Source organism: Pan troglodytes, chromosome 7, assembly GCF_028858775.2.
Source record: "Pan troglodytes isolate AG18354 chromosome 7, NHGRI_mPanTro3-v2.0_pri, whole genome shotgun sequence".
NCBI classification, from domain to species: Eukaryota; Metazoa; Chordata; class Mammalia; order Primates; family Hominidae; genus Pan; species Pan troglodytes.
In genome coordinates, this window is record NC_072405.2 from 88,294,453 (window position 1) to 88,320,890 (window position 26,438).

The 26,438-nt window shown below is 39.3% G+C and overlaps 1 protein-coding gene across 2 annotated transcripts in view; it reads left to right on the forward strand.

Annotated features, from left to right (window-relative positions):
* Window positions 1-13,660, forward strand: part of STMN2 (stathmin 2) — a 55,356-nt gene extending 41,696 nt beyond the window's left edge. For both annotated transcript variants that reach the window (XM_001167275.7, XM_009455537.5), the window contains exons 4-5: window positions 2,350-2,541; window positions 12,316-13,660. In XM_001167275.7, the coding sequence (XP_001167275.1) occupies window positions 2,350-2,541; window positions 12,316-12,375 (252 nt within the window). In that variant the 3' untranslated portion in view covers window positions 12,376-13,660. The remainder of the gene's footprint in view (window positions 1-2,349; window positions 2,542-12,315) is intronic.
* Window positions 13,661-26,438: the final 12,778 nt, after the last annotated feature.

Sequence of the window (26,438 nt, forward strand, 5' to 3'; positions counted from 1 at the left end):
CATATCAAAGAAGTTTGAACAAATACTTCACACACACGAAATTGCCAAAATTTTACATTTGAGTTGTTATACCAGTAAGTCCAGTTGCCATCATCTCCTTGTCACAAGTGTCTTAAATTTTGCTTTTGATAATAATGATTACCACTCATTCAGTACTAACTTACTTGATATTAGACACTGCATTAAATACCTTGCAAACATTATTTTGTTTGATCCTGACAACCATATGAGATAGATACTATTCTTATCCATATACAAAAAAATTAATTTCATGAAGACTTTTCCCAGAGAGAGAAACTTTAAATATTTACACACACACCTCTCTCCCTGTAACAATTCCATAGTCCTGATAACAGCAAATAAGCAAAGTCTGTGTAGGATGCTTTACCAACAGTCCCACCTAGAGGCAGGAGAGTGAACCAGCTAGAAAATATTTTATTCATATTTCTTCCAGAAAGGCTCCATTGGAGTTTGAACTCTATTTATGTTATAATTTTCTTATTATTTTTGTATTGGTTTTCCTGAAACCAATACAAAGTAAGAAAGCATTGGTTCCACTAAAAATGTCCTAAAACCAGCCAAGCACAGTGGCTCACACCTATAATCCCAGTACTTTGGGAGGCCGAGGCGGGCGGATCACTTAAGCCAGGAGTTCAAGACTAGCCTGGCCAACATGACGAAACCCCATCTCTACTAAAAATACAAAATTAGCAGGGTGTGGTAGCACACACCTGTAATCTCAGCTACTCAGGAAGCTGAGACATGAGAATCGCTTGAACCTCAGAGGCAGAGATTACGGTGAGCAGAGATCACGCCACTGTACTTCTGCCTGGGTGACAGAGCAAGACTCTATCCAAAAAAAATAAACACATAAATAGTAAAATGTCCTGAAACCATTATGGGGTTAAAGCAAGAGGCAGGGCTGGTTCCCAGGATTTTCTGTCTAATCTCCAGTGAGCCACAGACCTATTCCTGATCAACTTGAGAATAAACACATCAGTAAAGATGTGTAAGGCTGTCTGACTTTCCCATTTCTGTAGAATTTTATTTGAAGAGAAGTTTCTCCTTTCTCCAGGCCCCATATTGTTTATACAAAAAGACCTTTCCAGTAAATGTCCACAACCACTACCATCAACTAAAATGTTTTCCCACTAATGCTTTCAATGGTAATCAGTATTTAACAGGGCACTTAGGATTATTTTTTGATCAACCATTGTTTAGATATTCCCACTTATAATTACTCCTGTGAAGGATCGCCTCGGGGCATCAGCTGATCCTGAGAAATTATCCAGAAGCCATGAGTGTGTAATAATTTAGTCTTAAACCTAAATAGGTCAGTACTGGGTGGGACTTTTCTCAGCTGCATAATGGGGAGAATAAAAAGAATATGGAAAGAAGTTATGTAACACATCCTGGGTCACAAACAGAGGTAAGACTTGAACACAGGCCTGACATCAAAGCCCGTGCCAGTATGACTTACAAAAGGTAGGCTGGACTACCTGCATTTGAGTCACTAGTGATGCTTATCACTGGGCCTCACCAAAGAACCTTGGAATCAGAATCTTTGGAGGTAGATGCCAGGCACCTGCATTGTTATCAAGTGCTCCAGTGATTACCATTCACTGTACAGAGCCAAACAGCCTCCTGATGCTGGAAGAAAATTACAGTGCTCAAAGTGCAGGGCAGGGTGTACATCTGGATCTAAATCACTGAGCAACCACAGGGTTTCAAGAGAGGGTCAAAACAAGGACTTTCTGCTCTCTGTGGCCAAGAGGACACTAAGTTTGCACTGTTCTCAGATCTCCAAAGAGACTTTGGTGTATGGGGGATAGGGAGGGGGGATGGGGGTGTGAAATAAAAGGAGAAAGTGAATTTGATTATTTGATTGATGAAAATTGAAAAGCTTATTGTAGGGCCTAGCCTACAGTTGATGAAAAAACAATGGATCAGGAAGAAGATCAGAACTTGTCTCAGTCCTCAACTGTTTTCCTCAGGCTTTGGTTGAATATTGCCATCCTGTAATTCATTATAGCATTTTCTGTTGCATAAATGCTTAGCAACAAAGTCTTTTTTTAAAAAAATTTGTAACTCCTCTATGAGGATTAAATGCTTCTTCTTCTAAGACAGTCTGAAATATACTCACAGCTGAAAATTCAGCTAACCGCATTTCCCAACTAGCCACATTCTATAGAAAACTGTAAGCCATGCAGATGAGTACAGACTTGACAATAGTGCTCAAGGCTGGGAGTACTATTCATCTGAAAAGAACGCTCCCTCCAATTGGTGGGCCGTTATTCTGCTAGGTTTGTGTTTGGATAATTATAAGATGGCTATGTTTTTCTTCCCCAGTCTCAGGAGGCCCAGGTGCTGAAACAATTGGCAGAGAAGAGGGAACACGAGCGAGAAGTCCTTCAGAAGGCTTTGGAGGAGAACAACAACTTCAGCAAGATGGCGGAGGAAAAGCTGATCCTGAAAATGGAACAAATTAAGGAAAACCGTGAGGCTAATCTAGCTGCTATTATTGAACGTCTGCAGGAAAAGGTAATCTCAGCAGGGTCCTGAGCAGATGGATATATTCATATGCAGCACAGCTGGTTGAACTTTCATATGCCTGAGCACAGAGACGAAGTCAAAATTTGCTGCAGGTGTGAGGACAACTAACTCCCATGGGCAGGGTCTCACAGTGTAGCATTGAGTTAGCAGGAGGTGCAACATGGTAGAGAAATGGGAATCCAACATGAAAGCTGGAATTTTGTCAAATTTTCCCATGGTGAGTGGATTCAGGGAGGCTGATTCATGCTTTTGAAATGTGTAAGACTTCTATACAAGCCTCAAGAGGCAATCTGTAGGAAAAATGTTACATTGGAAATATTAATGTCTGTATATTATATTGATATAAAGTATAAATAACATTTGATTTAATATTTGTTTAATATATGATATTAAATATATATTTAATTAAAATATTAAATTAGAAAAATATATTTGCCAGAAAAGGCCAGGGTATTTATGAACACTGGTAAGCCCATTCTAGGGTATAATAGCATCACATGGGACCATAGCAAAGATTAGCTCATAGGGGATGTTTCATCCAGTTCTGGTACCAGTTCTGGTATCCTGGTGCCCTTCTCTTCAACAACCTAAACATATATTCATTCCCATGAGTCAGGAGGAGCTGTGCTGGAGTTCTTCTGAAAAATGCTGTCTTTCACTTTTGTACTCTCTATGCTGTCTCCCACCTATCCCCTCAAAAAACCTTTCCTTTGAAAATAAACAGTATAGCTGTGAGTAGTTTAGCTGTGTCCATTTCCAGAAATTGGAATAAGCATTGAGAAATGGGATGTTTGAGAAAGACGCCTCAATCCTTTTCCGAGCAGTCAGTCACCCTTCCCGCCAGTAGCAAGTGGCTTTGTGTGATAGGCATTGGAGATGCAGAGCAAAACAGGAGTGTGCCTGTCTTCAGAGCCCTGAGGGTTTAATCAGATGAGCCTCCTGTTTTCTGACTATTTCTCAGAGTTTCATGTCTTCTGTTAGAGATGGCCCTTCTCATCTAAGGTTCAAAAAACCTTATCCTGAAGTTCTGATGATTCTGTTTTCATTCTCAGTCTCTGACTGCAAATATCCAGCTAGAAACAAAGGAAATCAGGCATGAAAACTTTTAAAGATTTAATTGCATGGAGATCTTCATTTGTGTTCTTGAGGAATTTTTGAAAGCATTGCTGGGGAAGGGTGTGTGGGCTCTGATGCAGCAGTAAGACACTGAGGCTCTCAGAGGTCCGTGGACGAGTACTGCTGACTTGGGCAAGAGCCGGAATAGTTACCTAATGCCTTATCCGAAACATGAAAGTTCGGATTAAATTTGTATTTATAAGCTAGTGTTTTTATACTCTCAGAACAATGTCATTGCATTTCACCCAAGTGAGTCAAGTCACGATTTGGAAGAGGCAACAGAATTTGGCTCTCTCCAGGTGATTTATGGCAGTATAGGAACACATGTTTTACTCAGATACAGGAGAGCAAAGTTCCATTTGCTAAAGTTTACTCCCCTGACCTTGAACCAGTCAGTCTTCCTCCATCTGCCACCACTTTGCACTTCTCTAGAGAACTAAGGATGTTCCTGCTTGACCAGTGCTCCTAACACGGACAGCAGAGGGCCACTGTGTGATCTCTTCGAGATCACTGTGACTCAACCTTCATCTCACGTCCTAGGCCCTAAAAAAATTAAGTGAAGTTGCTAGGAACGGTACCTGCTGATCTTATTGCAGCATTCTCAATTAGGCCTCAATGCAAGATTTATATCACTGGCAGTCCTGGAGCATTTTTGTTTTTCAAATTACACATACCCAAACACAGGGCATAGCCTCCTTTTTTGTTTGTTTGTTTTTTTGAGTCTCCACCGGTAGCCCAGGCTGGAGTGCAGTGGCACGATCTCAGCTCACTGCAACCTCTGCCTCCTGGGTTCAAGTGATTCTCATGTCTCAGCCTCCCAAGTAGCTGAGATTACAGGCATATACCACCATGCCCAGCTAATTTTTGTATTTTTAGTAGAGACAGGGTTTTGCCGTGTTGGCCAAGCTGGTCTCAAACTCCTGACCTCAAGTGATCCACCCACCTCGGCCTCCCAAAGTGCTGGGATTACAGGTGTGAGCCACCGTGCCCAGCCAGGGCATATCCTTCTTGATTTCAATTGTAAAATAGTTCAAAAAATTTCCATATTTTATCTAATATTTCCAGAAGTGCTAGCTTTTAACGGACCATTTTTTTCCTCTGTGTGTTTTTTTCTCTTCACCCAGCCCAGCCACGCTCAGCTCATTTTTGTACTCTTTCCACTCCCAACCAAATTTAGTGCCCTCCCCCATACATACATACATGTACATCTGCACACCACTTTTCCTGCAAATAATCAACCCAAAGAGTGCTTAAAATTCCTGACATCAACCCACAGAATCTCCAAGGATGGGACCCAGCATCCATACATTTTGAAAACTCTCCATATAGTTCCAATATGCAGCCAGATTTGAGAACTAGTGGTTCGTAGCCTGTTCTGATTTAAATCTCAGCTGTCAGCAGTCTATCCCATGTCACATAATGCAGCCCAGAGAAATTCTAGGACCACATTTTTTTCTGGTATTTCATAGCTAATGAGGTGCTTTTCAAATCTAATAGGATCTTTGGCCAGTGTCAGTCAAGATCTTTTATCTCCTCAATAAAAAGGAAATACCATATTTACTTTGATTTGATGTATATCACATAGGTGGATTTAATACAAAATTGTGGTTTACATATTGTGAATGTGTTTGTGTATACTAAAACTACTTTGCTTTTTCCTAAAATAAGACAAAGTTTTATATTAGAAGTAATATTTAGCATTTTGTTTGAATGAAGTTACTCCTATTAAATTAGAAATTTAAAAGAGGGTCAGTAATAACAGTAAAGCCAAAAGGCATGACACTGCCATCATAACATAAGCTGCTCTGAAATCTACCATATCAAAAGATAATTATGCTGGGCATGGTGGCTCACACCTGTAATCCCAGCACTTTGGGAGGCCAAGGCAAGAGAATTGCTTGAAGCCAGGGGTTCGAGACCAGCCTGGGAAATATAATGATACCTTGCCTCAAACAAAAATTCGAAAATTAGCCAGCAGTGGTGGCACACTTGTAAAAATGCCTGTAGTCATAGCTACTTCAGAGGCTGAGATGAAAGGACTGCTTGGGCCAAGGAGTTCGAGACTGCACTCCAACCTGGGAAATATTGTGCCACTGCACTCCAACCTGGGAAACAGAACAAGACCCTGTCTCTAAAATAAAAAGAAAAAAAAACATGACCACTTCTGAAACGACACCTATCAATGAGTTAATCATTCAATGAATATGTATTGAGTCCCTATTATATGCTTAGGAACCTTTGTAATATCATTACCAACCATGTCTTTCCCAATACAGACAATACAAAATTCAGCAATAAATAATATAGCACCAACAATTAGAGAATAAGACAACATGTAGTATGGTCCAATATAGACAGTAAATACAAAGACACTGAATAATATCAGTAAAAGTAAATTCACATCAAGGTCACTACACCATGCGCCCACCCTTATGATAGCCCTCACTGGCCCTATCAATTAAGCAAGAGACATGATACAACTCTGTGCAAGCTTTTCCACAATCTGCCTACCATTCAGCACTCAGTCTCTCTTCCCTTCAATTAAGAGAATTGAGCATTCAAGCATATTTTCACCATGATGCCCATAATGGTATCTTCAATGTCACTGACTGATAAATTCCCAGAAACCCCTCAGAGCCCCAGCCATGTTAGCTCAAAGCCTTTAGCTAAAACTGAAGCCTAAAGCAAAAGCAGCCCTGGCTGCACTTTGGAATCTACTGGACAGTTCTTTAAGGGATTCTGATTTAATGTCTGGAATAGGGCCAAGAACCTTGTATTATTTTAAAGGCTCACTAGTAGGCTCTAATATTTAGCCGTGGTTGAGAACCACTGTGCTAAATGTTTCTTAAATATGCTTTGTGATGTCACCATAAATTATATTTTAGTATTTTTTGTCTTTGTTGCATAAGTGTTCTTTCTTCCTCCAAAGAAGAATGTTACACTCATTTCTTATTTCAGTTTCCTGTTTTCATAGCACCTCATCTTAACACTCCAGGCTATTATATAGAAAAGAATCAAATGTGGAGAAGGCTGTGGGAGAAGGGATGCCTGTGCCACAAAGGCCTGCATTAGGCTGACCTATTGATGTCATATCCAGGACTCAAAAGACTAGTCTGTGGATTATGACTGGTGAAGTTAAAAATGTTCTTATTCTTAGAGTGGTATGAGAAGTAGAAAGAGAGAGAAACAGAGAAGGGGAGGAGAGGGGAAGAGAGGAAGAGGAGAGAAAGGAAAGAGAGAGGGGGAAACACCTGTTCTTGACATACAGGAATGATTCAAGACACTTTCTTCCTCCCCTGATGTGTCCCTTTCTCCCCTAACGCACTATGCAACATCCTGCAGAAAATTCACCACCTGACCCTTTTAGGAACCCTGAGTAGTAGGAGCGCCAAACGACCCAATCAAGAATTGCAGTGAGACAGTTAGTTTTGAAAAATCAGTTAAAGCAGGTATAATCATTTTAACAACAATACATCTATTCACTAAACATATAATTTTAATGTCAAATATTTACGTGTAAACTTATTGACCAATCTTTTGATGTAGTTGGGCCCAATACCTTTTCCAAAAATTGATCAGTTAATGGGGGTTCTATGGGGGTTTCTTTTCTTGCCATTATTCACACTTATGTCACATTAGCTATGATTTGCAGTTTTAATTTCTTTAAAATTGAGTAGGGACTAAAGACATCTGCAAAATAACCTGGATATAGACTTTTTACAACTTTTCCATAGCTTTTATAGTTGACTCACCCAGTCAACTTCACTTTCTCACGTATTTCCAAAGGTTTCTCTCCACCCTCACAATTTTCCATTAATGTAGTACTTAATTAAATTAGATAGTTAAATTTTCAAATGCAAATTGCTAAACAGGTGTGGAAATACCATTGGCTATAATCAAGCATATAACACAACCAGTTGAGAAGGAAAGTATGTGGCGATATTAGGGAAGAGCCCTTTCCTCTCAAGCAATTCAGCATTTAGGAACCATCAGACAGCAGGACGATGGAAGGAACAGAGAGGGTTAACATGGCAAGTTACTGAAGAGGACTTCTACTGAATCTTGTTGAATTCCCCCACTTAATCCAGATTGTATCATATCTTCTTTCTTTTGTAATTCTACCATATCATGTTAGTCAATGCCAAGACTTCTGAGCTCATAACATGGTAACAAATACCAAAGGAGCTTTCAGTATTGTTTAGAAAGGAGAGAAGCAAGTAACCCAGACAAACTTGACAACTGCTTTCCCCTATCCAACCATGAAGTACAGTACTTAGGAAATAAAAGAAATTGTTTCACTATAATTCATCATTTCACTTCTAATATCTAGAAAATGTCAAATGAAAATATTATAGCCATATTTTAGTGGCAATAGTAGCACATAATATGATGCAACTTAAAATGATAAAAATATTTTCAGGGAATAAGATTCTATGATTCTTTCCCTAAGAGGTAATTTTGATAATATGTACCTGTTTTGTAAATGTCAATAGTCTTGGGGATACAGGTGGTGTTTGGTTACATGGAAAAGTTCCTTAGTGGTGATTTCTGAGATTTTAGTGCACCCAATACCCAAGCAGTGTACACTGTACCCAATATGTAGTCTTTCATCCCTCGCCCCCACTCCCAACCTTCCCCCACAAGTCTCTAAAGTCCATTATATCACTCTTATATCTTTGCATACTCATAGCTTAGCTCCCACTTATAAGTGAGAACATATGATAGTTAGTGCTCAATTCCTGAGTTACTTCACTTAGAATAATGGCCTCCAGCTCCACCCAAGTTGCTGCAAAAGACACTATTTAGTTCCTTTTTATGGCTGAGTAGTATTACATGGCGTATATATACCACATTTTATTTATCCACTTGTTGGTCAATGGACACTTACGTTAGTTCCATATCTTTGTAATTTCAAGTTGTGCTGCTATAAGCATGCATGAGCCTGTGTCTTTTTCATATAATTACTTCTTTTCCTTTGGGTAGATACCCAGTAGTGGGATTGCTGGATCAAATGATAGTTCTACTTTCAGTTCTTTATGTTTCCCATAGTGGTCATACTAATTTACATTCCCATCAACAGTGTAAAAGTGTTCCCTTTTCATCACACCCATGCCAACACCTATTGTTTTTTGACTTTTTAATTACGGCCATTCTTGCAGGAGTAAGGTGGTATTTCATTGTGGTTTTAATTTGCATTTCCCTGATGTTGACAATATTTAACTCTTTAGTTATAGATTTCAGCTATTATCAATTTACACCTATTGCATTCTTCTCATCTTTTGTTTTCTTGTGATTCTGATGCACAAATATCATTTGTGCAACCACTTAGTACTGAACATGTCTGATGAACACTTACTATTGAACATGTCTGATGAATGAATAATGAAATAGGAAAAGGGATTAAAACTAGCCTTTATTAATTGTTTGCTATAGGCCAGACATTTTTGGATGTACTATCACATTTCATCCAAACAACAACCTAAAAGAAAATACTGTGATTATCCCCATTTCACATCTAAGGAACCTGGTCTTTAGGAAGATTAAGTCATTTGGCCAAGATCACAAGTAGACCACAGAGACTAGATTTGAATGCAAGTCTGCTTGACTCCAAACCTTTTTACTATCTGCCTATGACCCCTGATCACCAACATCTCAATGTATGAACATGTGCTTTCTTAGCTCACACAACTCACTCCTGACCCCTCTTTTATATTGCAAGTGCATAGTCATTAGTAAAAAGAAGGATTTTTGATGATACTGACCTCATCTTGAATTTAATTAGGCTCATATGACAGAATTCCATAGATGGAATTGACATCCTAGGTCATATAGTCCAAGTCCTTGTTTATATTTGATACCTAGTGAGATTAAAGGGACATTAAAAAGTAAAGGAAGAAAAGACCCTATATTTCTTACCTTCCAGTAGAGAAATCTTTCTATGAAATCAGAGGAAAGAATTAGAGGACCAGAATTTTTCCTAAAATCAACTTTCATACATCTTTTTTCATATAAAAGGCATAGTTGCATACAATGCTAAAATATTGTATTACATTTCCTTTATATTGATGGGAGGAAGGGGGTAAATTACAGAAAACATTGTAAGTTTAGATATGCTTGGGCCTCTGACAGTGCCTAGCAAATATCAGGAGCTCAATAATGAAATAAATATTATCAAAGAGTAGTCTTCTTGATGATCCTTCTCTGAGTATTACAACTGCCTTAGGAACCTCTAGATTCAAGGTCTAGTAATTGCAAACAGTGAGCTGATAAGAAAAACAGACTGTGTGGGAAATTACATGCTTCCTGCATGACTGCCTTTTGTTCTCCCACATTTTGATATAAAGTCACATTAACAGTTCATGAGTAAATATTCGATAATGTGAATGTAAAGTGTTCAAATAATAGAGTGACTAAAATGCCTGAAAACAAATAATTTTTAATTAGAAACTCATAATTATTTATTTTCTCTTTTTCCACATTATCTCAAGCTCACAAATTATATTTATTCTTTCCTATGGCAAAATCCATTTTGTTAACACTAATTTTGAGTTTAACAAGAAGTGTACTCCAAAGTAGCCTAATAATACTAATTATAATGTTTCCTGCTATGTTATCAATTTGAATTTATATGAATCTTTAGACTTGAGGCTTCTTTTTCCTAGCATAGTGATGGTCTGGGCTTTTTCTCAATTTTTGCCAGAGCTCAGCTCCCACTAATTAGTTTCTTTCTGCATGAGAAAAAGATTTTGCTTCATCTTTTTCCTTATAATAGCAGAACAAAAAGAAGAATCAGCTGCATCCATGCTAATTTCCCCTGTGACATTTCCAAACAGGATTTGATTTCTCTATGCATGCCTTTTTCCTTCTCTTCATGGTTTTTGAACATATACAAAAGCTCATTTAAACCAATTAAATAAAATTGTTTTTAATCTCTTTCTCTAGAGTCAACTTCCTGCTTACTCCAACTCTGTATCTTTGAAGGAAGTATAGGGTGGTCTATGCCTTTTTTCTCCCAGAATCTACACTTGAAAAGACACATTTTTCCACGCAACTATAAAATGTTCTCCTCACTCAACATTGAAATTGTATAGCAGTGATTAAGAGAGTGAGCTGTAGAGCCAGGTTCCCTGGGTTTAAATCCCACTTGTTAGTATCATGAAGATGGGCAAGTTACTTACCCTTCCTGTGTTTCAGTTTCTTCATCTGCAAAATGGGGACAATAATAGAATGTCCACTATAAGATTATTGTGAGGATTAAGGGAATTAATACAGGTGAAACCTGTACTGATGCAGGTCTGTTACACATTAAGTGCCTAATAAATATTCAGTATTATAATATAAAGAACCCTATAAGTGTAGACTCCTTGAGATTAATAGAGTTTAATGATAAGTTTTACTTTATAGCTGGTCAAGTTTATTTCTTCTGAACTAAAAGAATCTATAGAGTCTCAATTTCTGGAGCTTCAGAGGGAAGGAGAGAAGCAATGTAAGCAACATTCTACAGAAATATAAATAATACTACTAATAATTAGCATCTTAAAATTTCAATTCAATGAACATTTATTTAGCACTTATGATATATGCAAGACAGTTTGATTTTAGTCATCTGATGTATACCCACATACTAAAAAATACTGATTTTAGTCATCTGATGTATAGCCACGTACTAAAAAATACTTCCTCCATCAGTTCCCTCCTCAAGAAGTTCAGTTCCCAACCCAAGGCTAGTACCTTGGTTCCTTATGTAAATAAACATCCACCAATTACATGCTATCGGCAAAGCACTCTGCTAGGCCCTGCAAATGGAAAAAAAAAATGATAAAACATAGTCCAGGCCCTCAATGAGCTTACAGTCAAATATAATAGAGGAGACAAGAACAGAGAGGCTCATAATACAAGCTAGAATAAAATGACTGCCGAATAAAAGAAAAGATTTATGCAGGTGTTCAAATGGAAAGTGAGATAAGTTTGCAGGTTAGTCTTTGCAGTCTCATAAAAATCTTTATGGAGAAAAGGACAATGGTCATAGGGCTTAAAGAGTAAGTTTATAATCCTGACCAGTGGAGATGAAAGACTAGCATTGAAAATTGCATGACAAGACAATTCCATTAAATTGAAACATCAAGTGTGTGTAGGAAAAGATGGGGGTTATGACTGGAAACGTCACTTGGACTGCAATTATGAAGGGCCTTGACAAACAGGTCAAGAGTTTAAGAAGCAGTATAGAAAGTCTTCGTCCTGGATCTAGCCTTCCCAGAGTGTCCATCAGGATTATAAAGTCCTTAAAATATTAGTCAAAAGGAACGACATCATTAGAAATGATAGAGAAACAATAATGTGATGTTTTATTACCTTTCTCTGGATTTATACTCTGATCCTAATATTCAAAATTATCCTAATAACATGAACTTTTGGTCATAGTTTTAAACAAAAACAGTGTTAAATATATATTTTTAAAACACGATAAGTCTTGTAAGATCTTTTCTAACATGACATTTTGCAGGGCCCATATTTTCCTCTCTTCTGAAATAGGAAAAATTCGTAAAAGTAGACACCAAACTGGGTTACTTCTAGTCAAGCTCATGGTACGCAAAGGACCAGACAAAAAGGGCCTGTGACATTTCTTCTTCCTTTTGTGTTTTTTAGGAGAGGCATGCTGCGGAGGTGCGCAGGAACAAGGAACTCCAGGTTGAACTGTCTGGCTGAAGCAAGGGAGGGTCTGGCACGCCCCACCAATAGTAAATCCCCCTGCCTATATTATAATGGATCATGCGATATCAGGATGGGGAATGTATGACATGGTTTAAAAAGAACTCATTATAAAAAAAAAACAAAAAAAATCAAAAATTAAAAAAAATCAATGCGGTCTCTTTGCAGAATGTTTTGCTTGATGTTTAAAAAATACCTTGGATCTTATTTTGTAAATACTTACATTTTTGTTAAAAAATACAAGTATTGCATTATGCAAGTTATTTCATAATCTTACATGTCCTGTAACAGGCTTTTGATGTTGTGTCTTTCCACTCAAATGAATTTGCTAGGTCTGTTCTTTTTGAAGCTCCCCATGTCTAACTCCATTCCAAAAGAAAAATGAGGTCAGTAGACAGTCTATGGTGCTAGAAACCCACCATTGCCTAATGACCTAGAAGGCTTTGTTGTCTCTGAGCTTGACTAAGACCATACCTAGACCACAGGTATTATGACTCCACATGAACCTTCACATTTGTTCGCTCATAATCTACTTACTGCCTAAAAACTACAAAACCAGGCTAAGAAATACCACCAGTCATAGCATTTACTTCTGCTTCTCCTGGATTATGTGCTACAAATGTGCTTTGGCTTTAGAAAGGGATGGATGAGAAGACAGACCTGAGACCAATCTGGGTAGAAGCAAAAAGTTGAACCTTTTAAAGTGCTGAACACAAATCCAAATTCGAATGGTTCAAGCAGCCGTGAAATCGCTCTTCATAAAGTGGGCTTAATTCTCTAGTTTAAGTTCTTTTGATGGAATGAATTAATTAATGTGTCAGGTGGCTTATTTGTGGATGCCATGATTGATGATGTTCATTTTAAGCTCTTACCTATAGTACAAGTACATGATGCTACTGAATATTTTTCCACTTGGAAACTGTGAGCTGGTTGTTGCATTAAAACACACATACAAACAAAATCAAAAACACTGCGGACTTTCACTCAAGCTGGTCTTTCTTCCCCAGTGTAAGGCAATCCTGCCTACTAACAACACCAACAACAAAACACTCCATCTGTGAAGCTGACGCAGTTAAGGGGGCTAGGCAGGGCATTTGTGCCAACTAAGAATCACCAGATACCCACCATAAGTACCTATCGCAGTTTTGAAGTCGTTTCTCCCCAACTCCCAACTCCTGAAGGTTGCTGCCTGCATATTTACTCTTCATTAGTGCTATTTTCCTGTATGTCATTGTGAGCAAGCTGTGATTAATAAAGAATTGGAGTTCTGTGAACTAATAAAGGTTTGGTCTATTCTCTTGCCTCTTCATGTGTCTGACCCTGGAGTTCAGATTTTAAAAGGGCAGCCACTGAATTAGACAATCTCACAAGCAAAGAGATAATAAGGAGAGTTTGAAGGAAACCAGTGCCCTGCTGAGTCATTTCCCTTTGGGAACAGCAGGCCGCATCTCTTTTCTCTTGCCCTCTGATGGGCCAACACTGTGGGAGAGGTCTTCAATCTGCTCCCTTTAAAAACATACAGGACTGAACAAGATACCACAAAATTCAGACTGATAATTCTGAGGAAGTGAGCCCTTTTCAAAACATTGAAGGTTCCTGGCATTATCTCAAGTTCTCCCCTGTGGCCCACAGAACGCCTCCCCCAGCCTAGGCCGTCTGTTAAGATGTGATCCCTGATGTACTGCTGAATTTTGTACTGCCAATAAACACACTGCACACATGGGCGCAGCAGGGTCCTGTCAGTGACCCAAATGGATCTTACAGGACCAAAGGAACCACATCCAGTTTTAGCAGAAAATCATAAATAATTGAAACCACACAGATTTGTGAATAAGTACAGTGGGCTATGGTCCATAGGAGCTCTAACAAGCCAAGTTTAGGGTTGTGGCCACCTGGTCTCTATTTTGAATATCCTTTAATATTTGTGGGAATCTAATACTGCTACAAACAATGCCTGAGCTTGATGTGAAACACATGAGCTTCCAATGAGCATGAAATGAGTTGTCTCTTCATACTGGTTTTATATAGCTTAGTTTGGAAAACATTACCCGAATTACTCATTGGGTCAGACCCTATGATAAGCCCTGGAAACATGAACATGAATGACCACAAGAAGCTCATAGTCCAGTAGCTTATTTGGGCCCCAAAACAGCAAACATGATATGTTGGTCAGCCCTCTGCAGCATATTTGGGGAAAATGGATCATTTCTAAGAAGTTTCTGAAATATTAGAAATATTTGACAAACTTCTCATAGTACTTTGTATGAGAACTGAAACTGCTGACCAGTCCAGCTGCCTAATCTCAAAGATGAAGAAGCAGGCCGGGCACGGTGGCTCATGCCTGTAATCCCAACACTTTGGGAGGCCAGGGCAGGCAGATCACTTGAAGGGAGGAGTTCGAGACCAGCCTGGGAAACAAGGTGAAATATCTTTCTACAAAAAAAATACAAAAAGTAGCCAGGCATGCTGGGGAGTAACTGTAGTCTCAGCTACTTGAAAGGATGAGATAGGAGAATGACCTGAGCCTGGGGAGATCAAGGCTGCAGTGAGCTGAGAATACACCGCTGCACTCCAGCCTGGGTGACAGAACGAGACCATGTCTCAAAAAAAAAAGAAAGCGAAAAAGCAGAGGAGGGAAAGGTGAGTGGTTGGCTCCAGACCACAGTGCCCACATCTCATGACTTCTTCCCTTATTTGAGGTCCTCAGAAGAACATCTCCAAGTTGGGTGCAGCATATACTGCTTGGGTGGTGGGTGTACCAAACTCTCACAAATAACCACGAAAGTACTTACTCATGTAACCAAATACCACCTGTTTCCCAAAAACCTATAGAAATAAAAAAGCAAAAAACATTTTAAAAGAAAAATAAATAAATAAAAGAGCATAATTCACAATGGGGGGAAAAAAGAACACCTCCAAACCTTCCAGACCAGTGAGGTCAGGGGGCCTCAAATGTCAGTGTGCTTCCAAGTTATGTGAAGGGCTTGTTAAAAAGAGATTGCTGAGTCCTGCCTCCAGAGCTTTGGATTCCTGAGGTCTCTGGAAGCCTGAAAATGTGCATTTCTAACATATTCCCAGAAGATGCTAATACTGCTTGTCTGCAGCCCTCACTTGAGAAGCCCTGCTGTCAACAATGCAACTGATCCAGGTGTGTGGATTCTCTGTGGCTGCCACACTGAGGGAATCCGTTTCAATCAGGGCATGTTCCACTGGAGGCAGGGCAAGAAGAGAAATGCATTCACTCTTATTCAAAAAAGTTCAGGGGTGGGAGGATGCAGAGGAATCCAGAAAAAAGCAAGATAAACAGCTGTGCCTTGCAGGATAATAAAACAATGGAAGCAATCGTGCAGCCAGGGGCTGGGATAGAGCTAAGGTGGAAGCAGAGTACCAATGACTCGGCATCTCTCACACAACATGATTTCAGTAAGGATCAAAAATCTGAAGACGCTCCCCACCTTTTAACAGATGAACTGAGTGCTTTTTGCAAGGATTTGCCATTCTGTGAATTACCCAGTTTGTTAGCCTGGTTCCAGTTACAGATATTTTGTTTGTTTGTTTGTTTGTTTGTTTGTTTGTTTGTTTGTTTTTACAGAGTCTTGGCTTCTTCAGTACTGTGTTTAAATTGCATAAATGTCTTTGAAATGTTCTGTGAAAATTCACAAAGTTCCATTAGTTTGATGATTCACCCTCCTCCCCTATCTCTTCTACACCCAAAAATGTATGGAACAACTGAATGTTGACAAAGGTCATTCTCTTTTCTAGCAAGAGTCTCGCCTTTGTGCTCTTCATCAGCCTTCACAACACCTGAGAGGAGAAAACAATGGGGGAAAAAGTGCTAATAGGCATATTGTGGCCCATCTACCCTCCTCCTACTGAGGGAGAGGATGAAAAGGGGGAGACGTGACTTCTGTGGCTTTAGCAGCCAAATAACACATCATCTCTCTGTTCCCAGCCCCTGGACAAGACATCCTTGACGTCTAATCAGGCAGTTTGCTGAAACTGCTAAGGCAAGCACAGAGCCCAGAACAAAGCTAAGGCCCCCAAGCTCCCCCACATTACCTGAGTCATCTTGGATTCCTCACTGTCCCCCACCACCCACCTCCAGTTCAATATCAAATGGTGTCAATTTGACCTCCACACTGTCCTGCAGTCCTTGCTTCTTTTCTACTTCCAGAACCACCGTCTAGTTTGGGTCCTGGTAGACACTTGCAGCAGCCTTCTAACAAGTCTCCTTTGCTCCAGTCCACAGCCCCCACACATAGTGACCAAGTCTCTCCAGAACTCTACTGCCCGTCCCCTCTATCTGCAGAATGCAATCTGCACTCCTCTACATGACATTAAAGTGTTCCACCATCTCTCTTTCCTCAAGAACACTACTCTCGGCCAGGCACCATGGCTCACACTTGTAATCCCAGCACTTTGGGAGGCCGAGGCGGGAGAATCACTTGAGCCCAAGAGTTCAAGACTAGCCTGAGCAACATAGCGAAAACTTGTTTCTATGAAAAGTTTAAAAATTAGCTGGCCAGGTATGGTGGCTCACACCTGTAATCCCGGCATTGTGGGAGGCCGAGACAGGTGGATCACCTGAGCTCAGGAGTTCAAGACCAACCTGGCCAACATGGTGAAACCCCAAGTCTATTAGAAAAAAAAATTAGCTGGTCATGGTGGCATGCACCTGTAGTCTCAGCTGCTCAAGAGGCTGAGGCAGGAAGATCGCTTGGGCCCAGGTTGTCGAGGCTGCAGGGAGACATGGTTGTGCCACCGCAATTCAGCCTGGGCAACACAGAGAGATCCTGTCTCAAAAAAAAAACAAAAAACAAACACTACTCTCGTTGAACCCCAAACAGTTCACTCTGACGTGCCAATGACATGACATTTCAGGCTTCCACACACACCTTGTACTCTGTATAAAATTATCTTCACTACAGTATAACAGGAAAGGCTAAGTCAGGCTGTCATAAAACCCCCAAATCTCAGTAAATTAAAACCACAAAGGTTTATTTCCTACTCCTGCTACATGTCCAACCTGCTCACTGTGGATTCTTCTCTATGTTATGCCTCACTCTGGAGCCAAATGCAATGGAGCTGCCTCTATCTGGAATGTTGCTGGTCACTGTGGAAGAGGGAACGTACATGCATGGCAAATCACGCGCAGGTTCTCTTAAAGCTTCTACCCAGAAGTAGCACACATCACATCTCATTGGCCAAAGCAAGTGATATGATCCCATTTAACTCTAAATAGGGAGAAAAGTGCAGTCTCATCATAAGTTCAGGAGGAAAGTCAGAAATATTTATTTGATGAGTCATAACAATGACTGTCACCCCACTGGTCACTAAATATTCAGCTCACTCTCCTTCCTCCATGTAAAGTACACTCACATTGTCCCCAAGATATAAAACCTCCAAGTATCATTTGGTCATGGCATCAAGTTCAATGTCTTGGGTAATATACAGTTCTTTCTCTCTCTCTCCCTCTCTCTCTCTCTCTCACACACACACACACACACACACACACACACACACACACATTTAGACATGGGTTCTTTCGACCTGAGAAACAAATAAATTAAAAAGACAAGTCATCATTCCCTGAATATTCAATATGTAATGGCAAAATGGGACAGGATAATCACAATAAATATGCTCATTCTAAAGGATAAGAATGGGAGCAACACCACATTTACTGATCATATAAATTCTGGCACTCCACTGGCCAGACATTGTGAGGCCCTCTCCCATTGAGAGAGGGCACATTCCTTGACTCTGTCTCCATTATGCTCCCAGAGAGGAGCTCCTCAGTCCAATGTTCTTCATGGCTCTTGGCTCTGTTCTCTAAGCAAATCTTCCTATTTCTTTATTCTCCTTGGTCACATTACAAGGACATTGAGAAATATGCCTCCTTGGAATCTGAATCTCCTTGGAAGCAGATTTCTCGGCCTGTTTGCTGTCCACCAAACCTGGGGACCCAGGAGTCATTAAGTTTTTACTGATCACTATATTGGTTTAGATCCTAGCAGGAAACAGAAGGCACAGTAAAAAGGAGTAAATAATGAGAATTGAATGACAATTATATTAAAAGGGTTTGTTTTAGTACATTTTGTGTTGCTGTAAAGGAATACTTGAGACTGAGTAACTTCTAAAGAAAAGAAGTGCATTTGGCTCACAATTCTCCAGGATGCACAAGCATAGTATCAGCATCTGCTCAGTTTCTGATGGGGCCTCAGGAAGCTTTCACTCATGGCAGAAGGCATGAAGGCAAAGGGGGAGCAGGCATGTTACATGGTGAGAGAAAGAGCAAGAGAGAGCCCCCCAGGCCCTTTTAAACAACCAGTTCACACATGAACTAATAGAGCAAGAACTCTCTCATTACCATGAAGAGGGCACCAAGCCATTCATGAGGGATCCACCCTGATGACTCAAACACCTCCTGCCAGGCCCTACCTCGAACACTGGGGATCACATTTTAACATGAGATCCAGAGGGGACAAACATCCAAACTATATCAGGGTGTTGGCAGATTAAGAGAAACCAACAAAGGATGATGAAGCACTGCCTGACGAGAAGTTATGACCTTTAGGAGAGGAACTCAGCCTCCAACAAATGCAGCCTAGCAAGGAAGGATTTGGGAATAAATATCTAAATATCTTTCTTCCCTCACCCTTCAATCTCTAGCCAAGGTTTCACACTGGCCAAATCCAACCAGAAATTAGAGGGCAAGGGATCCCAGTTGTCCTGTGTGTAGAACTCAGCCTCTGAGGCCAAGCAGGATGAAGAAAAGCAGAGAGAGAATCCTGAGGGGTAAACAGAGTGTTTCCTGTCTCTCCCATGAAGACACTGCCCCATCTGCAGTCTTCTCAAGAAGGTATGCTGAGTATTGTCCTTGCTCTCATATGTGACTTCTAGATAATTCTTAGTCCTTTCTAAGACACTCACTCTTGAAGCTCATGTCTCCAATCTATTCAACCACTTCACTTCTTTGTTGGTGTTCACTACTAAGTATCACAATGCTTCCATTATCTCCATTCCATGCATGCCACTTTCTGACCACCATCTACTGTCTTTCCAGCTAAATTTCTTAAGTAGCTTGTCCCCTATCCTTCAACCTCACTGGGATTTCCATCCATTTATAGAAGCTTTCCATGTCCCTTATCATCTTTAGTCTTCCCTCCTTACCCAGATTAAATTCTAATCATTCCATTATTGTAATCTCTCTCATATAACCCAATAACTCTCTCTCTTAATGTATTGTTTTCAGAAGGTCAAACCCACAATGCTAGCTAAATTAACTCTCCACCTAATCTATGCCTGTACCCATATAGATGAACATAATTGTAGAAATCAAATAGCCATGCTTACTAGTATCTCTTTAAATTCATGAGCATGAACCTCATGTGAGCCCTTAATTTTTCCTGGCAATCACACTATATGTCTCTAGTCTTATACTCTCTTAAACCTCCTCAAACATCCAACACCTCCTCTCCTATCCTCAGCTAATGACTTTTCTTCCTACTTCACTGGGAAAATGAAGCAATTAGAAGATAGTTTCCATAGACTCCCTCCAACACATCAACCCACCTACCACCCTTATGCTCTGCCTTCCGACTACTACTGCAGATGAGCTATCTAAAGCCAGTGCTTCCTTTTGTACACTAGATCCCATCTCCTCTCACTATCTCAGATGTATTTCTCTGGAAATTCTCTTCTCTCCCTCCCATTTCATCATTTTTTCTTTCTACAAGTTCAGCATAAAACATGCTATTATTTTTTGCATCTTAAAAAAAATTTTGGATTCCATTTTTCCCAGCAGCTATTGACATACTTCTCTAGTTCGCTTTACAGCAAAACTCCAAAAGCATTGTCTCCACTCTCTGTCTTTCATTTATTGCCTCTCCTTCTCTCATAAACCCTTTCCAATAAGTCTTTTACCTTCATTCCACTGCATCTACACTATTCTTGTCAGGTTACCAATGATCTCCATGGTGCTAGATCCAATGGTAAGTTCTCAGTCCTCATCTTACTCTACCTATTATTTGACATAACTGATGAGTCTCCTCTTTGATATCTTTCTTCACTTGGCTTTTCCTACCCCACACTTTCCTCGCTTTCCTGTCATCTCAGTATTGCTGCTTCTCTATCTCCTTTGCTGCCTCTTCTTCTACCCAAACTCTAAATGTTGGCATGCCCCAGGGATCAGTCTTTGGTCTCCTTCTTTTCTATATCCACACTTACTCTTACTTCATTGGGTGATCTACACCCATCTTGCAGTTCAGACATCATATATATGCTGCTAGTTCCCAAACTCATTTTTCCAGATTTGTCCCCTGAACTAGTCTCATGTGACGAACTGACTACCTAAACATCTTCGTTTGTATACATAAGTGCCATCTCCAAACACATCCAAAACAATACTCCCAACATTCCCTCCCCATCTCTTGCATTTTCATTCTTCTAATTGCTCAGCCAAAATTCTTGTACTATCTTTGATTCCTCTTATTCTCTACATGCCCCACATACAAACATAAGAAAATTCTGTTGCCTCTATTCTCAAAATCTGCCTATCTAGATGGAGATATAGATATAGACGCTATCACCTCTGTCTAATCTACCATTATCTCTTGTTTGGATTATTGAAATAGCTTCCTAGCTATTTGGAAACAGCATGATGTGCTAGACAATACTTTGGACTTTTGAACAAAATGCTGGATTCAAAGCCCACCTTTGTTACTTAGCAGTCATGTGACAATAAACAAATAGATTAAACCCTTTGGCCTCTGTTTCCTCAGATGTAAATTGGAGGACGATAATAGTACCAACCTCATAAAGTTTAGTGAGAATTCAATGTATTAGCAACTTAAAGCTCTGAAAGCAATGTCTGACCCCTAGTGAATCATACATACTATTATACTCACAAAGTATAAAGTATTCATTCTTTTTGTTATTTTTATCTAAAAGGAACTGAGATTCAAGCTCTTTAAATATAATTTCAACTTTATTTCAGATCCAGGGGTACATGTGCAGGTTTGTTACATGGGTATACCACGTGATGCTGAGGTTTGAGGTACAAATGATCTCGTCACACAAGTCCTAAGCATACTACCCAATATTTAGTTTTTCAGCCCTTCCCCCTGCCTCCCACCCATGTCTAACTAGTCCCTGGTGTCCACTGCTGCCATCTTTATGTCCATGGCCACCCAAGGTTTAGCTCCCACTTATAAGTAAGAACATGTGGCATTTGGTTTTCTGTTTCTGCGTTAATTTGCTTAGGATTATGGCCTCCAGCTACATTCATGTTGCTGCAGAATACATGATTTCATTATTTTTTATGATTGCATAGTATTCCATGTTGTATGAGTACCACATTTTCTTTATCCAGTCCACCACTGACTGGCACCTAGGTTGACTTCATGTTTTTTGCTATTGTGAATAGTACTGTGATGAACATGTGAGTGCATGTGTCTTTTTGGGTTTTGGGAAGGCGATATGGTTTGGCTGTATCTCCACCCAAATCTCACCTTGCATTGTAATAATCCCCACATGTCAAGGGTGGGGCCAGGTGGAGATAACTGAACCATGGGGGCAGTTTCCCCCATGATTCTCATGGTAGTGAATAAGTCTCACAAGATCTGATGGTTTTATAAATGGGAGTTGCCCTCCACAAGCTCTCTTGCCTGACACCATGTAAGATGTGACTTTGCTCCTCCTTTGCCTTCTGCCATGATTGTGAGGCCTCCCCAGCCACGCGGAACTGTGAGTCCATTAACGTCTTTTTATTTATAAATTACCCACTCCAAGGCAGTCCTTTATAGCAGTGTGAGAATGAACTAATACAGGGTGTTTGGTTTTGTTTTATTTTTTTGCTTTTTTGTTTTGTTTTGACACAGAGTCTTACTCTGCCGCCCAGGCTGAATGCAGTGGCACAATCACAGCTCACTGCAACCTCAAACTCCTGGCTCAAGCCATTCTCCCACCTGAGCTTCCCGAGTGGCTGGGACTACAGAGGTGCACCACCATGCCCAGCCGATTTTTTTTTAAAAATTTTGTAGAGATGGAGTCTCACTATGTTGCCCATGTTAATCTTGAACCCCTGGGCTCAAGTGATCCTCCCACCTCAGCCTCCCAAAGTGCTGGGATTACAAGCATGAGCCACCACCACCACACTCAGCATTTTGGCAGAATTTATTTTCCTTTGGATGTATAGCCAGTAACAGGATTTCTGAGTCGAACTGTAGCTCTGTATTAAGTTCTTTGAGAAACTTCAAAACTGCTTTCCACAGTGGATGAACTTATTTACATTCCCACCAACAGTACATAAGTCCAACAGTACATAAGTGCTCCCTTTTCTCTGCAGCCTCATCAACATGTTATTTTTTGCCTTTTAAAAAATAGCCATTCTAACTGGCATGAGATGACATCTCATTGTGGTTTTGATTTGCATTTCACTGATGATTAGTGATGTTGAGCATTTTTTCACATGTTTGTTAGCCACTTGTATGTCTTCTTTTGAGAACTATCTGTTCATGTGTTTTGCTCATTTTTTCATGGGGTTATTTGTGTTTTGCTTGTTCAAATGTTTAAGTTCCTTATAGATTCTGGACATCAGGCCTTTGTCAGATCCATAGTTTGTGAATATTTTCTCCCATTCTGTAGGTTTTCTGTTTAATCGATTGATAGTTTATTTTGCTGTGCAGAAGCTCTTTAGTTTAATTAGGTCCCACTTGCCAATTTTTGTTTTTGTTGCAGTTTCTTTTGAAGATTAGTCATTAATTCTTTCCCAAGACTGATGTCCACAATGGTGTTTCTTGGGTTTCCCTTTAGGAGTCTTATAGTTTAAGGTCTTACATTTAAGTCTTTAATTCATCTATCTTGAATTAGTTTTATATATGATGAAAGGTAGGGATTCAGCTTCATTCTTCTGCATCTGGCTAGCCAGCTATCCCAGCACCATTAAATGAATAGGTAGTCCTCTCCCCCATTCCTTATTTTTGTTGACTTTGTCAAAGATCAGATGGCTGTAGGTGTGCAGTTTATTTCTTCGTTGTCTCTTCTGTTGCATTGGTCTACATGTCTGTTTTTGCATCGGTACCATGCTGTTTTGGTTACCATAACCTGATAGTATAGTTTGAAGTTGAGTAGTGTGATTCCTCCAGCTTTGTTATTTCTGATTAGGATTGCTTTGGCTACTCAGGTTGTTTTTTGGTTCCATATGAATTTTAGAAAAGTTTTTTTCTCTTTCTGTGAAAAAATGACATTGGTAGCTTGATAGGAATAGTGCTGAGATACAAACTTTTCTTTCATGAACTTTAAACTCATTCCAAATAGCTATTCAAAAGAATTTTTATAGTTTTACCTAGACAACTTACATTCTCATAGAAGTTTTATTAGAGATTTAATTTTCAAACACATATTTGCCTGCAATGAGAACCTGTGTGTGTGTGTGTGTGTGTGTGTGTGTGTGTGTGTGTGTGTGTGTATGGCCATTTTGGGAACATAGTAAGGTATAAATGAACATATTTATTCTCACAATTTTTGTGGCCACAAAGAGCAAACATATTAGTCACATACCTTTACTTTGCTGAATGAATATATCACCCAACAAAACGTAAGAATCAGTTACAACCTCAAACTGTTGTCAACAACTTTCTATATGTAATTCATTTACTTACTCACTAACAAGCACTCACTCGGAAACAATATTTTGCTTCTATAGCTCTTTCATTATCTACTGGGAGATGAACAATTAATGGCAAATTATATACTCTAAGGAAATAGTGGGAGTAACAGAATGACTCAAGGATTCTCCCAAAGTTTCACATCTTGAGTAATATCTATCTTGGAAACTGTTAATGTTCACACATTCAATATGAAATTAATGGTTACAGAAGAAAGGAACATAATTTCTAGTACAAGGCTATAAACCAAGCATAGTTATATATTACCACAAAAGAGATGGGAAAAAATCTATTAAACGTGAGCAATGTCTACTGTTACAGAATATGTATTACAGAATCAAATGCAACCTTCTTAATTAAACTAGATTATATTTTTTGGCTAGGTTTTCATTTTTGTAAAATGATATTAACACCAAATGTAGGAGAAGAGCAAGAAAAAAGTGCTAGAAACAAGGCGGTCTTTTGGAAAAAAAAATTACCCACCTCCAATCTGTTCTACACACTCTAACCAAAGAGGGAGGGAGGTGTCTAAAACTGAAATCTGATTGTGTCACTTCTCCACTTAAAATATTTTGGGAGATTGTCATTGCCCTTAAGATAATCTAAATTCTGTAGCATAACTTACAAACTTGTGATCTCACTGCTTTCATCTCTTACCAGAGCCTCATAACCTATGTAGCAGCCTCATTTCCTTTGGTTTCTGGAAAATACTGTGATTTGCTATTCCTAACATTTAACAGAGCGTCTAGTTTATAGCAGGAGTCTTATAAATACTTATGGAGCGAATGAATGAATGAAAATGAATGGATAAAATAAAGAGAACACATACTTTTTAAATGATTTTGATATTCATCTTCTCTTTTCATAGCTATAGCCCACAACCATAGCCAATGACAACTTTTTTTAAGTGTCTGGATAGTAAAAAACAAAATAATTAAAAACTCAGATTTAAAAGTAATTTCAACAGATTAACAAGTTGATTTTTCAGTCACTGGGCAGGTCTGCACGTGACTGCAGACAGAATAAAAACTTTGTAATTTTGGTGCTATAAACCAAGGATGATAATTGTGAATACACATGTTTTGAAATCTAATTTTTTAATTAAAATGTTTAAAGTCAATGGTGAGTTCCTTTCATTTCAGTGATACTATAAATGATTTAAGGAACAAAGTTTTTAAAAATCATAACTGAGAAGTCACCAGTTGGATCAAGATGTAGGGCTGGATACATTCATGTATCACTGCCTCTACTCAAAACCTGCGAAATGGCATCAAAGATATTTAAAGATAAAATAATTCCACTGCAGTAATGGAAAACAAAGTTTCTATAACCAGGCCAGAAATTTTGAGCAACCTCCGAAAGACAGATGGACTCAGATCTATAGAGAAACCCAGCTGGTGGAAGCCATGTATTGCAGAGGTATATGCAATTTGGGGGAGCCCTAAGCCCAGAGTCAAGAGGTAACAGATGCTAAAGCAATCAGATATGACTGCATATTTAATTGAGAACATGTTTCTTGAGCATCCAGTCCAACTGACTCCCTTCCCCTTTCCAGGTTTTGCTGAGCATTGGGCAGTGATCACTCTTTGGACTCACACTAAAGCAGTCCTAAGAGTATAAGCCCTAAGGACACAGAGGCAGAGTAGTGCCTCAGATAGCTATTCCCGCCAAAGAAGCATAGGAGTCCACATACCCACAAACAAACCCTCCCTCTACACAGCACACCCTCCCCCTCTCTATATTCACCGCGTGAAGTTTATGCTAAATAGAAACGGCATTCAAATGCCTGCAAACAAAAGCTCAGAAATAAAGAAGAGCATGCCACAGAGAATCACAATGTTTGAGAAAAGCAAATGCCATAAAATAGAGACACTAAAATAAAACAAACAGAAACAAAAACAAATGAACAGAAAATCTGAGATTGGCTTAATGAAGAAAATAGAGGGCTTTGAAATAAGAATAGCTAATATCCTCAAATGAAGAACAGAGCATATCACTCGCATTAAAAGAAAAGCTAAAAAGAAAGAAGGATGGGTGGAGGGTTCCAACATTCATCTAAAAGCTCTTCTAGATCATTTAGGTTGGAGAGGGGAAGTTCATGTACAAAATAAAGAAATAACAGAAGAAAATGTTCTAGTACTAGTGTGAGTCAGAGAATAGAAAGAACCCACCAAGTGCCAAACAGAGTGAATAAAAAGAGACTATACCCACACAAATGCTCATGTTTGAAACTTCAAATCCTTTAAATTTCAACAGAGGTAAAAATAACTTACTTATGAAGTAATAAAGATCAAATTGCCTCTGAACTTTTGGCAACTCTAAATGCTGAAAGATAATGGAGTAGTATCTTTTTTTCCCTTTATATATACATATATATATATATTATTACAC